At 36.1% G+C, this 19,995-nt stretch overlaps 1 protein-coding gene across 1 annotated transcript in view; it reads left to right on the forward strand.

Annotated features, from left to right (window-relative positions):
• The first annotated feature begins 1,428 nt into the window (after nucleotides 1–1,428).
• LOC121393931 (zonadhesin-like) overlaps nucleotides 1,429–19,995 on the forward strand; it is a 55,738-nt gene continuing 37,171 nt past the window's right edge. The window contains exon 1 of the mRNA XM_041563783.1: nucleotides 1,429–1,531. Within this exon, the coding sequence (XP_041419717.1) occupies nucleotides 1,429–1,531 (103 nt within the window). The remainder of the gene's footprint in view (nucleotides 1,532–19,995) is intronic.

The raw sequence follows: 19,995 nt of genomic DNA on the forward strand, positions 1-19,995 counted from the left end.
AAACCCAGAACAGACGCCAAGGTCACGCTTCTGCCCATAACAGCTTCGAGAAGAGCCCTCCATTAGTTGGATGCTACCAGGTCTTAAAGTGAGAGAACCAAGGCGAGAGTTCTGGGCAGACAAAGGAACCGTAACATGGGACAGGAGGAACGCAGTTAGAGCAAAGTCTAGTCAAGGAAACAGGCCGGGGTCAAAACCAGTCCGTCAGCACAGTACAGAATCAGGATCCGGAAGAATAGTCAGAAAACAAACAATGATCAGGTCAGGCAGCGAATCAGCAGAGGCCAGGGACAGACATGCGTCAGGAACAGGAAAACTGGACAATAATCGTACCCAGGAACTATCTGGGAATAGACCTACATTGAGCTATTGGAATTAGGACGTGGCACCTTTAAATATTTGAATTTTGCCCCAAGCGCATCAAGTGTGGAAAATAACAAGACCTCATGCCAAAACCCAGAAAAGCACCAGTGCAGGAGGCATGTGCTTCGATTCATGGAAGATGCAGGCATCCCCGCCAGCCCACTGGACCACCAGGTATCGTTACATTGTCTTGCTATTCGGTGAAATCTATAGAAATCTATAAAACTAGTCTATTATCTGCTTTAAGAACAGGTGTATAAATAATGCATTGGGCTCTGTACAGTGATGCTGCATGGGAATGCAAAGCTCTCACAAGAAGCACCCCATCAGAGGACTTTTTGTCTGATCCCTAATGTACAGTTAATGTACAGTGCTTACAAACAGAAGGTGCTGTGGGGGAGTTACTCGTATTAATACTGTGCTGTGGATTCTGAATATTGTTACTCTGAATAATAAAAATAAAATTCTGTTATGTTTGTTATAATAATTAAAGGGATACTGTCATGGGAAAAAAAAATTTCAAAATGCATCAGTTAATAGTGCTGCTCCAGCAGAATTCTGCACTGAAATCCATTTCTCAAAAGAGCAAACTGATTTTTTTATATTCAATTTTGAAATCTGACATGGGGCTAGACATATTGTCAGTTTCCCAGCTGCCCCAAGTCATGTGACTGGAGTAGCACTATTAACTGTGTTTTGAAAAAAACATGTTTTCCGATGACAGGATGCCTTTAAGGAATACACAATAGAAACACAGTGCTCTTTTCTTATAATACTGAGAATCAGTAAGAATAATACAAGGTGCCACGTATAATAAAAGTGGTCATCTGTATTGTAAAAATAATGGTCAATGCATAATATTTCTAAGAACTGGTGCCCATCACTCAGAGTACAGTGCTGCTGTGTTTGTCTTGTTCCATATGAATAAAATCATATACTCCTATGTCATTTTCTAGCTATGACTGATAGTGAATCGTCAAATACATTTGTTAAATTAAAGTGCTTGCAAGGCAGTCATGAGACTTGCATGCAAGTACATAGAGATGAAAGCATATGCAACAAAGCATGAGGACAGACAGGCCCCTGATGATTGTTCCAATGATTGCAGCTAAACTGCATGAGGTGCACCATGATGGTACCTCTGATTGCATAGGAGAAAAGAAAGAAAGTATCCCTGTCTTTTTGATCAGAAAAAACACACAAAAGGTTATATGTAATCACTATGTAATTTGATTTCAATTAAACCATTTAATCTCGTGATTCTATATCTGTTGGTTCCCCCCTTAATAATTCGTCCCACAAAGTGCTCGTGCTTAACCTCAATTAAATAGCATTAAATAGAGTAAAACTAAGACACATTTGATTTTTCTTTTAAATATTGTATATGCTTGGTAATTTCTAACTCATGAACAATTCATTTAACATTAATTGATTATTGAAATACTAAAAACCAACTAAAACACCAATAAGGGTGATAAAGTGCCACCAGATTGTGATTAATTCACTTATGAATTAATAAGTGATTCTCTGATTCCAAGAAAAGGTAAGAAAAGGAAATTGGTAGAAGGGTGGAGAAGTCCCGTATTTTCTAGCTGATTGTTTTACTAACTGCGGGATCCCACAAAGAAGGAGAAGTCAGTGCTTCTGGAACTGTGGTCTCAATTCTATTTTAACTAACTGGATTGAGAAGCTATCTTTTCTAAAAAAAAACACACAAATTCCAGAGCACTTATAGTGAAAACAATAAAACAAGAATGCAGATAAGGAATCTCCTTAGGGTAAGGACACACGAGGAGATTCAGGGAGATTTTGTCGCCTGGCTACTAATCTCCTTGTCTTTTGAGCAACTATCTCCCTGAACTGCCTCAGCGTTTTTCCCCATAGGCTACAATGAAAAGTTGCCTGCGCTAATGCACACAGGGCGATGCGTTTTCAATAGTTGCCTGAAATTGCCTCACTGAGGCAACTTTGGGCAACTATTGATAACGCATCACCGTGAGTTTCCTCTGGGTTCCCTGGCTGGTTTGTTCACAAACTGCAAAGACATATATGCAAGTTAACTGGCTCCTGATAAAAGTAACCCTACTGTGTGGGAATGTCAATGGGACCACCCGAACAGGGACTGATGTAAATGACTTATATAGGGGAATGTAATAAAAGTCGCAAAGAGCAAAACAATTAGCACAAATAAGAATAAAAAGTCTCATTTCTCAATGTAATACTCTTCCTTAAACTGTTATTACATTGCAAATTTTAATTGCGCATTGCCCACTTTTAAGAAGTCCTTGAAGGTGTCGAAATCTTTTGGAGCAAACAGGTGCTAACTATAAAATTCGCAAAGCTTCTTCCGCTGTCGGAAGTGGTCGCTAAACAGTTTCCGGGTTTGCAAAAGCTATATTAAATTCGCACAAAGGCAAATTTGTTCGCAAAGAGGCATAACTTTTCGCATTGCGAATATTTTTTCCTTTACTGACTTTTATTACATTCCCCCCATAATCTCTGTAAAGCACTGCACAAATGTGATAGTACTCTAACTGGAACTAAATGAATATAGCAGCTTTACTCCTATCCTAATAGATAGTATATAGTGGTAGTTTCCAACATACTGAACTTCAGCCTCAAGAGGGCAGAATATACCAGTTTATCTGCAACCAATGAACTGCTCCCACTTCATCAAAAACACCCAAGATGCATCTTATAGTCTAGGCTTTCAACAGTAAAAATAATCAGCTTTTTGTGCATTAACTATATCTGGGATTAAGCATACTGTATACTTACTTTAATGTATTTTAGGGGGTGTTATAAGTCATTCTTACTGAGGCCCAGTTCTTTAAAAAAAAGTAAGTCTGATTCATTAAGTATTCTAGTATTTATTTAGGCATTCTACAGGGGCAAAGTTTTACCTGCAAATTGCTTTTCCAATGTTTGATGTAGCATGATAAATAGGCCCCTAAGTGTACAACTACAAGTCCCCTATGTTCTGCGACAGTGGTTAATTCTACCAGTTTCTACAAAAGTTATACGGGTTTGTTGACCTTTAAATGAACTGTTAGTATGATGAAAAGGTTGTTATTCTGAGACAATTTGCAATTGGTTTTACATTTTTATTATTTGTGGTTTTTGAGTTATTTAGCTTTTTATTTAACAGCTCTCCACTTAGCAGTTTCAGCAATATGGATGCTTTGGCCCAAATTACCCTAGCATCAGGGCCGGATTTACATAGAGGGCGCCCCTAGGCCCACTGCCGTTTGTCGCCCCTGCCCCCTCCCCTTTATTCGTGCAAATTTTCATCATCAATGGGGAAATTTAAAAAATGATTGTATCTCCAGCGCATCCCCAGTGTTTTTGAACCAATGTAGGTGTGGTTGGGCAGCATGCCGCCCCCCTAAAATCCTGCCGCCCTAGGCCCGGGCCTAGGTGGCCTTTCCACAAATCCGGGCCTGCCTAGCATCCATGCATTGATTTGAATAAGAGACTATAAAATGAATAGGAGAGACCTGAATAGAAAGACGAATAATTAGAAGTAGCAATAACAATACAATTGTAGCTTTAAAGAGCATTTGATTAGGGTCTTTAGATGGGGTCAGTGACCCCCAATTTAAAGCTGGAAAAAATCAGAAGAAAAAGGCAAATAATTAAAAAAAACTATATAAAACTAAAGAAAATATGACAAAGACCCTACCAACTGAAAAGCTGCTTACAATTGACCTCAAAAACTCTCTAAAATTTTAGTTTTTCTGACAATTTCTAGCAGAAAAAAAAAGAAAATCTGAATTGATTTAGAGCGGCCCAACAGGCTCAGCGCAGCTCCAATTGACTTCTATAGGACCACGACAACTTTTACCTGGTGAAGTTTTGTATTGGTGGTTTCAGTGGTTTTACACCATGCTTATTAGTGGTTTTTACACCATGCTTTTTTTTTTGTGGAAAGAAAATGTGATTGTTAGTAAATGACCACCTTAGTAATAATGGCATGTGTGTGTGTAAATAATTAAAATTACACACTTTAAGGCTATTTTATTTACTTGAAGTGTTCTTAATGATTCAGGGAAGAGGTAAAAAGGTGACATAAAGACTGAAATAGGTAATGGAATATATTTGGCAGCTGAGGGCCCAAGACAGCACAATGTTCTAATACACACCTAAGAGATCTAAGCAAACATACACAGAAATAAAAAGAGCTGTGATTAGTTTGTCTCTTTTCACCTATTTGTCTGCTCTTGAAATTGCTTTACATTTGCCTATATATATGCCTTAATATGCGATATCAGTCTTTTTACAATACAAATGATCTCTGCTATCATGCACTGCCTTTAATGTGGTATTGCTACTCAGAACTCTTTATTAGTGATGGATTGCAGTAATGGTGTGAATATTATCCACATCAGCAGGGAATGATCTAGAGCCCTCTATAAATAAACAGTCTGGGACTTTGCTGATTTGAGCAGAGTCTTGATGAGAAGGTAACAAAGAGCAACCCTATTGGGATGGAAGCATCCACCTTACATACAAATAACCTTGGACTCACCGTTCCATCCAAAGCAATTTCTTTTTGCTGATTGAAACAGATTAGGACCGAAAGTGATTTAAACCTGGAAATAGGGGAAGCCAGCGGCCATATCCCATCGACTTTAGTATCACACAATTTAAATTTAAAGTTGTTAAAAAAGGGAGAAATGGAAGTTACATCTTGTTATCATATATCCTAGCATAGCTCCGGTGCTCTCAGATCTTCCCGAACACTTTCTAATGTGGAAAATGAAACATCTTACTCAGTTTAAATAGTGTCGCATTCAATATGTAAATGCTTTGAACCCAACATTTTCATTTCGGGAATAAAAAAAGGCACCAAAGAGCACCACAGCCTCTTCTAATATAGTCTATACTGGAAGTCACACATATATATATATATATATATATATATATATATATATATATATATATATATATATATATATATATATATATATATATATATTCTTATATATCTTTTAATATGCATTTATCCTCAAGTGCCTAAATTCACTTCATAGACATCTCTTCACATTCCAGATTATAAATGAACAGAGTCTCTCTCCTCTATGATTCTAAGCACACTCCATTTTCTCAGAGAACAGTATACAAGTCCCGGCTCATTCCAGCAGTTCAGCAGTGGAAGTGTTAGCAATAACTGCTGGAGCTAAATAATGAATGACGTAATATTTAGAAATATATTAACATAAATTCCATCTGGATTAATTCTGCTTTAATGACTGAGCAATTATCAGAATGTATTTATCAAGCATCAGTGTATTTTGAAGTCTGGCACAGCTAATCATTAATTACAGGACTAGTTCCAGTTATTCCCTAAATGTGGTGCTTCCATTGTACTCTAGGATGGAGATCAATTGCATGGGTTTATTAGTAAATAAAATATTCATATATTGTGGGGTGGCATGGGGCACTGAGATTAGCACTGCCATAAAATGTGATGGAATGGATCTATTTTATAAACTACATACAAATCTAATGGGAACCACTGCAGATTGATAGAAAGCCTCCAGGATATAGCACTTAGCATAGGTATAAAAGTGCAGCATCCATATTATATGACCAACATGCTCACCAGGCACAACTGTAAATTAATCCAAGTGAAGAAAATAACCAAGAAAAGGCACTAAAATTCCTAAGGCTGCATACACAGATAACCCCAGTTTCCAAGCATTTTAGATAACAGATCAAAAATATGTAGTACGGGTATGGGACCAGTTATCCAGAATGCTCGGGACCTGGGGTTTTCCTGATAATGGATCATTCCGTCATTTGGTTCTCCATACTAAGAAATCATGTAAACTTTAAATAAACCCAATAGACTTTTGCTTCTAATAAGGATTCATTCTATCGTTGTCTGTAACAAAGAAAAAGGAAATCATTTTTTAAAAATTGTAATTATTTAGATAAAATGGAGTCTAAGGGAGATGGCCTTCCCATAATTTGGAACTTTCCAGAAAATGGATTGCGTCTCTGTATGTTTGTGAGTCTAACCTTTTAGCAGGGGGTGACATTATTAAGGGACATTCCTGTATTTTCTGCATTTGGTATAGAGATATTAAACTGTGGCCCTTCAGCTGTTGCACTAGAGCTGCCAATGCTTCTTTTCAGCCTAAAGTCCCTTACCAAAGGCAGTTCCTCACCAGATCAAGCAACACTGTTTGAAAAGCATGTAAAGAGAAGTCTAGCCTTTCAAATTGAGTTCCTAAATAGTTATTGGGTGCAAATGACTTCAGCTCCAGTATTTTCAGCAGTTGAGGTTCTAAACATGTGACATGCTGGATGTGCCATCTAGTGGATGCACGTCACCATAAAAATATTTAGCAAAAAGAGTGTGTATTTTTATTGATAGATAGATAGATAGATAGATAGATAGATACATTTCATTGCTATATAACTGGAAATAATATTAACAAAACTGAGAGCTAAAAAAAAAAAAAGCTTTGACTAATTGTGAGATCAATCTAATCTTTAATGTGCTGGTTGTTCCTGTTCTTGTGTGTCTTAATTTTAATCATGCATTCTTCTCGATCCATATGGTCCCTAAAGGTGATTCACCTACTGGAGGCAACCTTTTGTAATCGGAACCTCTGTTTGCATTCCTTTTGTTCCTCTGGGGACCCTATTGGTCTCATTTACAACTGCATCAGATGGTGATGTGTAAAGTATCTGCTCAATGCTTTTTTACAGTGCAAGATAAATAAATCCATTAGTCTAGAATTAGGGAACCACTCACATAGTTGTTTTTGCTTGTTTTAAATTGTGTATATGGCTGAACTAACACTTTCTGCAGTGCATATTTATTACAATTTGTGTATTTAATTATGTAAATGATAAAATATGTTATCAAACAACACTTTGTAATTTCCTTTTTTCTGTGCCCCCTTCCCTTGCTTGTATTAAGTGCTGGTTTCCTGTATACTGAGTATTTTCTTTATCTTAAATAATGTCTGTAGTTTGAAAGCCACTAATATACCATGTTTCAGTGATGGCTGGCAGCTGCTAGTCTGGAATCATACAGGGGATTTGGAGGAGCTTCAGTTAATAAAACTAATTTCTTCTTTTCTGGCAGGGCTGGTGTGTGCATGTGCGTTTGTGTCTGTGAGCTAATAAACAAAATTATAGACTTACTTTTTGGCCTTGAGAGATGCGCGGATTAGAACAAAGACAATTCTAATCTGTAGGAGACTTGAGATAGGATAATGGCCAATACACGTAAATGTTAATGCGCTGGGGCCAGGTGAGTTCAATACAGCTTGTTTATTAATTAATGGATTGGGTCTGGAGTATTGTTTGCTATGACAAAGGCAGGTTTTATGTGCTATTCCATTATTATGTTGGGTGCTAATGTGCTTGTATTGTTTTATTGTAATTGTAATATTTTGTGCTAGAGATAATACAACTTTGCAACCAATGTGAATAGATTTTTGGGCTTATAACAACTGTATTGGGTCCTTACAAAATCTGGAGCAACAGTCACTAATGAGCAGGTACATATAAAGTTCTCAGGGCTGATATAAAAATGCAGTTGTTTAAGTGCACAAGTGTTGTTTCATGAACAACCAAACAGGATTTTACTTTGATTTCCAGTTTGTAGTAAAATACTGTTTAAAACTAAAGGCTGGTTAGTTGCTCTGGGCAACTGCACTCGTGCAATTTAACACCTACATTTGTCAGCCCAATGCTCATTCATTGCAACATGGATTGGATTGCATGATACTCCTGATGCATTTGCCAGTTTTTTGCCATTGCTGTGTCAATGTTCATCTGGTACTTCAAGTAAAGATACACTGGCACACAGGGCAATTGCAGTGCAGGGTTACCCCTTGCTATTTTATTTGTGCGGACGTGCACAAATAAATAGCAAGGGGTAACACTGCACTGCAATTGCCCTGTGTGCCAGTGTATCTTTACTTGAAGTATCTGTTTGGGGGTTGCTGTACCCTCTACTCTCTGCACCAGGCTATCATTGGAAAACCTTTGAAGAGTGTGCTCTACCTCATCCTTGTTCCAGTTCAATATTTATCTGGAAGAGACCTTAGTTAAGCACATCACCCTGTATTTTTCATTAGAATGGATCTGATGGTGCACAACGTGTATAATGAGTAAGACACTCATGTTTTTTTCTGTTGAAGAAAACATTAATTCAAGTTACACAAAGATTTTGACCAACCAATAGTCTTGTCCAGCAAGAGAGAACTTACATTTTGTGGATAAAAAGTGACATATTGTATATTATTCATTCCATACCCCGGTATGTTTCTAGGTTGGGAGGGAAGGGGCATTTTTTTAAATCTGCTCCTTCATTCCCATGTGTTCCCTCATTCATAGGCGACAAGCAAAAGGGTTAAATTAGTAGCCTCTGGGGCGTGGTCATCCAAGTGGTTCCAGAAAACTGCTGATTTGTGGAAACCTTGTGTCAGTTTTCTAACACCCAGCACTGCCCTCCATTGACCTTTGGTCAGATGGTGGTTGTCCTGCAGATACTCTGTCTCCCCAGTGTTCCCTGTCTGCCTGTTGCACCCACATAATGGTACAAAGAAAAAACATATACGTTGGCTTCATCTGAAGAATTCAACTTTTTAAAATAAGCTGCTCTTCATTTGCCTTTCCGTTATAGTTAAGGCCTGTGCCAGGTAAGTGATGCTAACTAACCCAGATTAAATCCATGTTCGTGACAATACAACTGGGTTGGTTTTAATTGTGCTTTAATGTGATCCCAATTACAGATCTAGCAACTATTTTTATTAGCTCAGTGGTTTTATTTGGAGAAGTTTTTAAAGCATTTTATGCTACATTGGGCCTGAAACAATAATAATAATAAATGGATTCAGCCATTGCAGGTAAACCGCCATTGCCAAAATAAAGGAACAGTCAAATTTAAGTTCAGGAAAAGCCATAGTAATGTTTGTGTGCCCATAATGACAAGGAGTTCAGTTTTGACCAACTAATGAAACGAGGAATGAACCAATATGTTTCACTCTATACACTTAGAAATCTTTTTACAGATTTGAGACGTGGCTTCACACATGAGTCATTTTTTCTTGTCCTTTTACCTCTACAGCTGTTCAACAAACAATCATTTGCATATGTCCAAGTACTTTTGCCCTTATTTATTACTTCCTTGCTTCTCAAAGTCACGTTAATCATACTGAAATGATTGTAAAGCATGTAGAGGAGATCTAAACCAAAAAAAAAAGAAATAATTAAACTTACTCAGGGTGCTTCTCTAAGCCCTTTTGCAATTTACAATAACTTTCTATTTTTAGTAGTTTCTCAGGGATTAGCAGTTTTAGACAATTTTGTACAGTAAATATCAGGCTTTATGCTCACAGATCTCTTTAAGGGTTGAGTGTCAGCAATCCTTACTGACAATGCACTGCCTACATACACACATATGTAAGTAAAGGCACACAATTTACCTAGGTGGAACAACTCATAGCAACCAAGAAGGTGTTAGCTTTTAGACAACGGGCCAATGGGTGATTAGACCTATAGCAAACTCTGTGCCATTTATTATGTAACCCACTAAACAAGTTGGTTCATTAACACTGACAAGAGAAAGCCTGGTATTAGCAGTCTGAATAATGCAAATATCTCAGAAATCACAGAAATCCCAACTAGGGAATTAATATAAATAGCAAAAATGTTCAGACACCCACTCCAAGTTTCCATTCATCCAATTATTTGGTCTAGATCCCCTTTTGCAGTTAGTTGTTTGTGGTAAAATGTTCCAAACTGGGTTCTTTGTAGTACTACCCGGTCAACAATCATTTTGCGAACTGACAGTAAGCGCTGCAAATACCTGCACATCATTGAGAGTTTACTGTTGGATTAGGTACCGTTAGACCAACAGAAATCAAAAGGCCAATGGAAAATTATTTGCCCTTGTCAGTGCCATTGTGCCATTATAAGTAAGGGAAGCCTAGAGGACTAAAACACAAAATATGGCAAGTCAGCTGAAAAAGTACAAATATACTTTCCATCACTAATTATGCTTATGGTATTGGTTTATGTTTATTTCAATGTATTATACATGGTGCTGGTTTATGTGGGGGCGCAGAAGTTTTAGCTCATCGCATTTCCCGTAGGCTTATTTATACAAAGGGGAATGTTGAGAATGTTGAAAGGAATATGTGTTCTGGGGAATGCAGAGATATAAGTAAAACTTCACACAATTCATTTACCATGCCCTTCTAAAGGTAATGTTAGGCCATTCAGATTTCACCCTGGTCCTGCATGGTACATTCCTTGTAATGTACAGTAAATAAATATGGGAAATGATAGAAGGGATATGCCTGTTGGGGAGGTTTTCATTTTTTATGCACGTTTCTGCTACTCTTTAATTTTTCACACTGTGCAGCATACACTGCCTAACAAACATGCTTTATGCCTATAATAACTGGAACAGCAGATTTGCATATATTCAAACAGGATGGTCACAGTAATCTTTACTATTTTTGGGTCCTGCATATACAAAATGATGTAAGCCAACAAATTGACATGCTGTTACTGACAGAGACACCGTTGCAATATCTATACCAAGAATAAAGCTGGTCCCAATGTTTTACTCCATTTGAGAAATTGAGTAATTTAGTAATTTGAGAACATTAGTTTCAGTGTTGCGATAAGGAACTACATACTGTATATATAAAATAGAGCTGACAGAAGAGAAAAAAATTCCTGTGGGGGTTCCATGCTGCTTTTTAACCTAAATATTGAATCATAACATTAGATAACAATACAGGATATAAACAGAGATTAGCAAACTGTTTCTCTTAAAACATGGTCTGCTTTGTTGTGTTAAAATATTAAAAAATGTTTGCATTTTTCAGATGTAAAAGTACACTGTTTAACTCAAATAGTAAAATCTTGACTAAATGCATTTTAATTCCTGGTTGTAACACAGAAATGTAAAAAGTCCAAGGGGATAAATACTTGTTCAAGGCACTGCATCCCATGAACTTGTTTTGGCAGGGTGGGGAGGGATAATATTTGGAGAAAGTTGTAGGAAATGCCTTTTCACTCATTTATATATTGTCCCCACAATATTTTCGAAGGGTCTGTAGAGGAACAACTTTTCACCAATGTACTAATTGTTAATAGCATGATGTTCATATTAGCTGTCATAGTAGGAAACTGTCAGTATAACATGGCTTCTCTGTTATTTACATTAATTCTAATTTTAGCCCTTTACCAAGCAATCTGTTACAAACCCATTCTGAATTCTGATAGTCCTAATGCTCAACTGCCACGCTGCAAACACTGCATTGGGCTGGTATAGGGTGTGGTTTCACAACATATCTGCTATAGAATGTAGACTCCTTGGCGCAGGATGTCAATGACTTGACTGCCACACCAAGTAAAGTCTGTGTGGAAAATTTAATCTGAAAAATAAGAAGAAATAAAAAGAAAACATCACATTGTTACAATATAATATTCTCCATTGCTTCAAATTTTTTAATTGTGCATAGCACACTTTTAAGGCCTGCTAAAGGTGGTGTTCTCTTTTGGAGTAAAAATAACTTTTTTTTAGTAAGAAGTTTTATTCCATACGTTACGCACTGGTCAAACTATAACATTTACAATCTTTCTTGCACTGTAATTTGGGGTTGCTTAACAGTTTCCAGGTTCACAAATGCTAAATTAAGATTCCACAAAGGAAAATTCATTTGTGCAAAGAAATCATTTTGCACATTACACATACTTTTCCATATTGCCTATTATTTTTATTTCCCCCAAAGTTTCCCTGTTCTATATAGGACAATGAGAAAAACATGTTGCTTGGCAACATATGGTACCAGCCTTTTTGAGAGTCTCTATACACGGGGAGGGGGGGGGTGCATAAATGAGCAAAGTGATCATGGTAAAAAAAATACCAAAAAAGGAAAAGAAAAGTTTTGACATTTAACACAGAATCAGTCTTATCCATATAATACGTTTATTTATAATAAATATTTATTTATAATACATTATTGATATACAGACAAACCAATGTAGTTAATCATGAGGACCCTGCCTGCATGGCTTACGATCTATAGAGGTGGGGAGCATTTTCTGGAAAAGTGTTTCCCTTCACACTATTACCAAGGGGCAGATTTATCGAATTTTTAAATTCAAATTTCAAGTTTATTAAAGTGTAATTTGACTAGGGAATAGTCCAAATTCGATTTGAGTTTAAAAAAAATTTGAAATTCAAATTTCAAATATTTTATGTACTGTCCCTTTAACAATTTGAATTTGACTATTCGCCATCTAAAACCTGCCGAATTGGTGTTTTAGCCTACGGGGGACCCCCTACAATCATTTTGTAGTCATTTAGTGAACTTTTGAAAAAAATCATTTTTTTTTGTGAAAAAAAACTCGACTCTAATTCGATTCAAACTCAATTTGCGTTTGCAGGATGATTTAATTTTTTTTTATAAATTTTGATATTTCTTCGAATTTCCGAGTTTATTGGAGTTTTTATAAACTTCCATAAACTGTAAATTTGACCCTTGATAGATCTGCCCCCTAGTGTTAATATAATGAAAATGCATACAAATGTATACATATACATTATAAATACCATTATATGTATCTAGAACAACATTTCCGATTACCTTTAATATAGAGCACTGTTGGCTGTGGTAGCTATAATAGCACCAGAGTCACAGACTAGCCATACTATACATGAACTAGAAATTAGAAAAAGTCTGTACTAATTCACATTTATCTTTCAACCTTTAGCATGAAGCTGATTTCAATTATCTTACATTATCACTTGAAAATACCGTACCTGACGTCAAACAACAGTTCTAATGTTGTATTAATAACTCATATTTTCTATTACAAGTAGACGTTACCTTTAGTTACCTGTTAATAGTTACTAGTTGAATATTTTTGAATCCTTAAAACCTTTTTTTAAATTTATTTGCGTTATTAAATATAAGTACTGGTTAATGTTTACCTCTAGTTAACAAGTTGTTGTGTTGGCAACATATAGAATATATGTGTGGGTGTATTAGGGACAGGTTGGCACTCCCAGCTCCTTTGGTGTTGCAATGCTGTTATATTGCTGGGAAAGTTAGTCATCTTGAGGTTAGATATCATATGTTGCACGACTGTACTGTTCCGAGCTAAACAACTATCTCCTGACAATTTATAGGAGGCAATTTTATGATTATTCATAGATATGCACATAATTTATATTATTCTTCCACTTCCTCATCACCCTCTGTAAAGAGGAATTATACCCCTGAATATTGCAGGTTTGCATAAGCATAGATTACATAAATCCATATTTAAAACAAAAATATAGCCTTTTCATGAAAAATATTCCATTTGGAACTCACAATGTTAGTATTAAAATCTGCCCCCATGGTTCTACCCCGTGGGTAGGTATACATGCTAGGTTGCATCAACCAATGAATGGACAGATCCAAGTCTTTTCCTCCCTCACTTCTTCCTGATACAGTTAGATCTTAGTTCCTTAGATTATCCTAGATTATTTCCTTATTTCCTTATTCCTTATTTAAATATTTACTTATATGTATTCACCAGTTTGATTTATAATTCATATGATATAAATTATCTGCCTGTTCAGATTTTTTTAAAGCCAGAAACATCTAAAAACACAATGCTGAATTGATAATTAGCCCTTAATGTAGCTACCTAGTATAAAACTGCACAAAATCCAGTGCAGTCTGAATATGGATAGCCATAATTTGACCACCCATTCATTATGCACAGCAGATACCCCTCAACCTAAGTTTCTAACTCTATTTTGGCTGCCAGTTGGTTTGCTCTGCCAAAAGAATAGCCCCTAATCTGCATGGGAGAATTCAGAATAGCATAGATGACAGTATGTCCACAGGTTTTTTTTGTGCTTGTGGGTTTTTTTTTTCTCAACCTCGAAAAATCGAGTAAATGGGTCTTCCAATGCAGCTATGCAAAAGTGCAACCAGTGTGTTTAGCAATGGGCATGTTTACTAACATTGGAGATAAATATCAATCAGCAATTAGATTTAAATCGCCACATATAAGTTAGAAAACAAAGATCCAGAAATCTCTCCAGATATTTATCTAATATCTAAACATGTCCCGAATTTAGATAAATGGCTTCCGTTGAAGCAAAGATTCCGTGACCATTACTGTGCTTGCATTTTGTAAATTACTCCTGCTATATAAGTTATTAGCTCTCCTCCAGCCAGATCTCCAATTCCGACAATACTTTGCATTTTCTGTGATTAACACTACTGAGAAGAAGGATAACAACAGAAGTGTGCAAGACATTGCAGGAACTGCAGTCTTAGCTGTGCTGGAGCTGATACGCTCTCTTACTGGGAACAGATAATACAGCAATTGAGAGATTTGCAAATTCTTTTACAAATTACTAAAACCGATAAAACATGTGTTGTAAAGTTAATTAGAGTGATTTTATTGAAATAAGCAAAACAAGTCAATGTTTGGGGGGCTTCCCTTTTAAGCTTGGGTTTTCTGCTTGTTTTGCTTCTCCTTTAAGATAAAAAACAACCACAATTCTGCCTCTCTTGAAACACTTACAAATTATGTGTTGACTCATTCAGTACAACCCACATTTAAGGAATGTTTAGAATGCCTTAGGCTATAGTGTTTGCTGAAATTCTTTTTGCATGAGCATATGGCCCCATTCATCTTAGTCCAGGATCTTTTGGATGATAACCCCTATCATCATCGCAACATGTTCCCCCTCCACCTCCAATGAATCACAGAATTGTGAATCAGCAACATGATACACCTGTTTATAAATTAGTTTAAAATTCATTTTAGTACATGATGAATACTTATTTAACTATATAATGTCTGCCTGTACAATATATTGTTAGTCCATAGAGAATGGTTGTGTGATGCCAGTTGCCTTTTTTAAATTATTCATAGTCACCAAAATGTAAGCTTACAAGCTTTCAGCAAATCTTTTTCAGTTTTTATTGAAGTGCACTTGGGTTTTTTTATGGCCCTGTCATGCTGTTAAAATTGCACTTTTTATTGTCACATAATTTGTCAATTTCCTGTTACTTAAATAATCTGAACTTCATAGGCCTCATTTATCAAGCTTCCCCATGGTGCTAAGCACAAAGATGGATACAAATTTGTGTTCGTATAAATGCCATACAAAATACATTTACACCATAAAACTGATTATTTGAATCAATATTGTAGCACCGGGTATGCCTGAGCTATCCCAGCAACTATTGTGATTTAGTAGCATGGAAACACTTTTATCCCCATCCAAGATTGCCTTTTTGATCTGAACGACCTGTTTTGGCTACTTCGACCTTCGACTACGACTTCAGATCAACGATTCAAACTAAAAATTGTTAGACTATTCGACCATTCGATAGTCGAAGTACTGTCTCTTTAAAAAAAACTTCGACCCCCTACTTCGCCACCTAAAACCTACCAAGGTGCCATGTTAGCCTATGGGGAAGGTCCCCATAGGCTTTCTAACAATTTTTAGGTCGTTCAATCGATGGATTAAAATCCTTCGAATCGAACGTTTCTAAGGATTTAATCGTTCGATCGAACTATTTGCGGTAAATCCTTTGACTTCGATATTCGAAGTCGAAGGATTTACATTCGGCAGTCGAATATCGAGGGTTAATTAACCCTCGATATTCGACCCTATGTAAATCTGCCCCTAACTGATGGATTCTGCATTTTGCAATCTGCAAATATTTTTGAAAATTGCTGCAAAAAGTCACCTGCAAAAAAAAAAAGTCGCCATGAAAAACCTTCTTTAGACACCAATATATTTTGCACAGAAAAGTTGCAGAGAAAAAAAAGCTGATGCAAAAAGTGTTGCTGCAAAAAAATATGCTCATTGACTTTTCACCAAGTTTCTGCATTTCGAGACAGATTGACTCGTCACTCATTTCCTAATTATAACAATATGCAAAAAGTATGTTCGCTTATTCATTCAGTAATGTTGAGAACGGGGGTCTACTTCCCCCTTTAGTCTGTTATAGAATGTCCAATTCTTACCAACATTTCATTTGCATTTTTTTTGCAGTTTTTGAACTTTTTTGGTTGTTTCCAGCTTTTATATGGGGGTCGCTATCATGGCAGCCAAAAAGCTATTGCTCTGTGAAGTAACAATCTATTGTTACTTTTTATTACTTATCTTTCTAACCAGGCTTTTTTCGATTCATCTTCTATTCCCTCATTGAAAACAAAGCCTGGTTGCTAGGCTAACCTGGAACAAAACATTTACATTTAATATAAGCTTCATCATTATATTTTCCAAATGTAATCAATTAAAAATTCTGTACTGTTTCTGAAATAATCTCCCTTTCTCAGCAACTGTTTCTCTTCATTTTGTCTTCATGCAGGAGTTGAGTGTCAGATTTTCATTGACAGTTAGATCCAATATGTCTTATGGGGGGTCCCTTTCTTAGTAACTGTATTAGAGCTAATTCAAATAACTGATTTCAGTACAAACAAAGTCTACCAAAATACTGGCTTTAGCATATATCCTGCATGATTTCTGGCTATTTTGAAAAAGTGAGCTGTAATGCATATTCTAGGCAAACAGAGCCCTGCTAAAAGATTTATTGGATTTAACTGTTATTCAAAATCAGACTCCCAACTCATGCATGAAGAGAGAATGACGAGAGACAGATGCAGAGAGGGGGATAGTGAAAATTAACTTGATTATTTCAGAGACAATTCAGATTCAATTCAGGCTAGGGTTAGCTTTGCAAAGATTGTAGGAGGTTTGAGTCGGACCACCTTACACACTACATACGGAATGCTAGTTATGAGACTTGTGTTTGAAGAATGGCTGCAGGCCTCTGCGCTCTCTTTTGGAGTGCAAATTGCCAACAATATCAAGTGCCTATGTTAGGCATGGTTCAATCCAAGAGGGTTAGGCAGGGGGAGGCTAGTAGGTGTTCCCCTATCTTCCCCCCTAACTTGCTCATCATTCATATGTAAAAGTGAGGAAGCATCGAAAGGTATGGAGCAGTAATATAATTTGTATATCTTTTTATATGTATGTATGTATATATATTTATGTATTTTTTTAATTGCTGCTACTAACATCAGTGATGTGGATCATGTTTCCTTATTGTGGTAATTTCTTTTCCTGCAATTCTTTGCTATGACAACTTTACCTTTTACCTAGCTTTAATACAAGGAAGGAATGAGACATCCTTTTCTGATCGTATGGCACTTATAATACCCATTCTAGGTTTTTTCTTCAAGGAAGTAATTTGACTATGGCATTAGTCACACTGGGTCAATTTTATTGACTTTCACCCAGGACTTAACTCTCAACTACCTCTACTTTGTGGTTCTTCAACTTTTGCTGCTTACAAAGACACTATTCTGAGTCCTAGAAAAATGTTATACAGTAAATGTAATTGATACTGTGGCCTCCATCTAGTTATATACTGTATATCGATATAGATAAATAACCTTATTCTTACAGTAATTAAAAGTAACTGACGCATGTAATGCTGTAATTTTTAGAAACAATGCCATCATTTATTCACTAATATCCATGCAATAAAACAAAAGTGTTTTACAACATTTTTAGTAAAGAAACTTTTTTATAATTGTGTACAATAAAGTGCAGGTGTGTCATTCGCTGCATACAGTATGTGATTTTTTTATATCTATGAAAGACAAAAGATAAGTTAAGATGTTGCCCATGGCCCAGAAGCATCTCATTACTGTGCTCATTTCAGAGGGAGAATTATGTTGATCAAGATGCCCTTTTGTACCAGCAGCCACTCCACTTTGAGAACATCGGTGTCTATGGTCATTTTTGACAAGGGATTGGCATTGCTGAAAGGCTTTTTGAAAATGAGCCACTAAGAGGCATGCCACTTTGGTTAAGTTTATGTTTCACAAGATTAGTATCGCTAGCTCATATAAATGCTTCAATTTGTTGCCAAACTCTATAATCTTTGGTGCATGTGTTGCTGAACCCCAGATTACTTGCATTAATGTTTAGTATTTAATTATATATTTGTTTAATATGGTTTACTTCTGGTATGAATATTAATTGACCACATTCCTCCACTCCTGTTATCCAACTGACTAGCCCTGCTATTTACACATCCTGGGACAAATCACTAGAAATTATTTCCCGAATGGCCTAGCCCTGCTGGTTATGTCATCACCTATACTCCACAAACAAATAGAGTTTTATTTGAGCATCATCCTTTTATTTGAACATGGCACCTAAGTCAATTATAGGAATATAGGCTGGTTAAGCATGAATTATATACAATTGAGAACATTTCTGTTTATTAATGCACCACTAGATCGTTCCAAGGTACTGTACACAACAGAGTCTTCTAAATTTTAAAGAAATGTTTGAATTAATTTCAAACAATATTAAAGTGGCTTACCCATTTAAGATCTGTATTAGATTATTTATACATCACCACATACCAGCAAAGTAGAATGAGAAGCTGAATTATACATGCATCTCCATACAGTTGAGACTTTCTGAGAAATGCAGAGCACAATGGCACATCAGACCCTTTCAGCCATGTTATATTTACCATCCCTTCTCGGTTGCAGCACAGAATCTGAGATTTATTGTGTTTGTAGTTTATATCCCATGGTGTTGAAAGGGCCAACTCATACTTCACTGTATATACAATTCTTGGAATCACATAAAAATATATTGAGATTTACCCTATGTACAACGGATTATACTGTACTTTCTTTAAAGGACAAGGAAAGGCAAAACAATAAAATCTCATTTTTACATTCTTTAATGAAAAAGAAACCTATCTCCAATATACTTTAATTAAAAAATGTGTACAGTTTTTATAAGAAACCTGACTGTATGCAGTGAAATTCTCCCTTCATTTACTGCTGTGGATAGGAATTTTCAGATGGTCCCAGGGAAACAATCATACTTATGAACAGCAGGGGGAGCCCCCGCCTTACTTCCCAGCCATGCAGAACTTAAGCAGCTTTGTTTATGATGATCCCTAAGCAGCCCAGACCACACTGAGCATGTGCAGGGTCAGGGTCAGGCCAAGATGTATAACAAAGTTACAAGATGTCAGCCCCTAGTGGCCAACTTTGAAAGCATAAATCATTTGTTTGATTAGGCTTGTGGTGCAGTAAGTTCATGTTTATGTTTAGTATACAAAATACAGCATTTCTAGCATTATTCTATTTTAGACTTTCCTTGTCCTTTAATAGGGAATATGTAAAATGTATAAAATATGCAATGGGAAATATGCAATATGATTTATTTAAGGAGGAAATCACTGGTTGCATATGCATCAGCAGAAACAACCCCCATTCATGATGAAAGATGCTTTTTATAAATGTACCACTTTGCAATCTTATTATAAGAGAGTCATTGTATCCTTTGATCTCAAAACATGGTGTCATGTGGCTTACAGAGAAACCTCACATTAAAAAAAATCACCGTTAGGGTTTATATATTGTTTTATGTTCTATTTATTGCTGTCTGTTACTGTGTATTAACATATATATGAATACGCTGTAAACTATCATAATCCCTTAATAATTATAACTTGTTGTTTTTTTGAAGGCAAACAAATAGAGTTGATGACAGTTATTATTACAGTTTATATTCTAATTGAAATA

This window comes from Xenopus laevis, chromosome 5L (genome assembly GCF_017654675.1).
Source record: "Xenopus laevis strain J_2021 chromosome 5L, Xenopus_laevis_v10.1, whole genome shotgun sequence".
Classification (NCBI taxonomy): Eukaryota; Metazoa; Chordata; class Amphibia; order Anura; family Pipidae; genus Xenopus; species Xenopus laevis.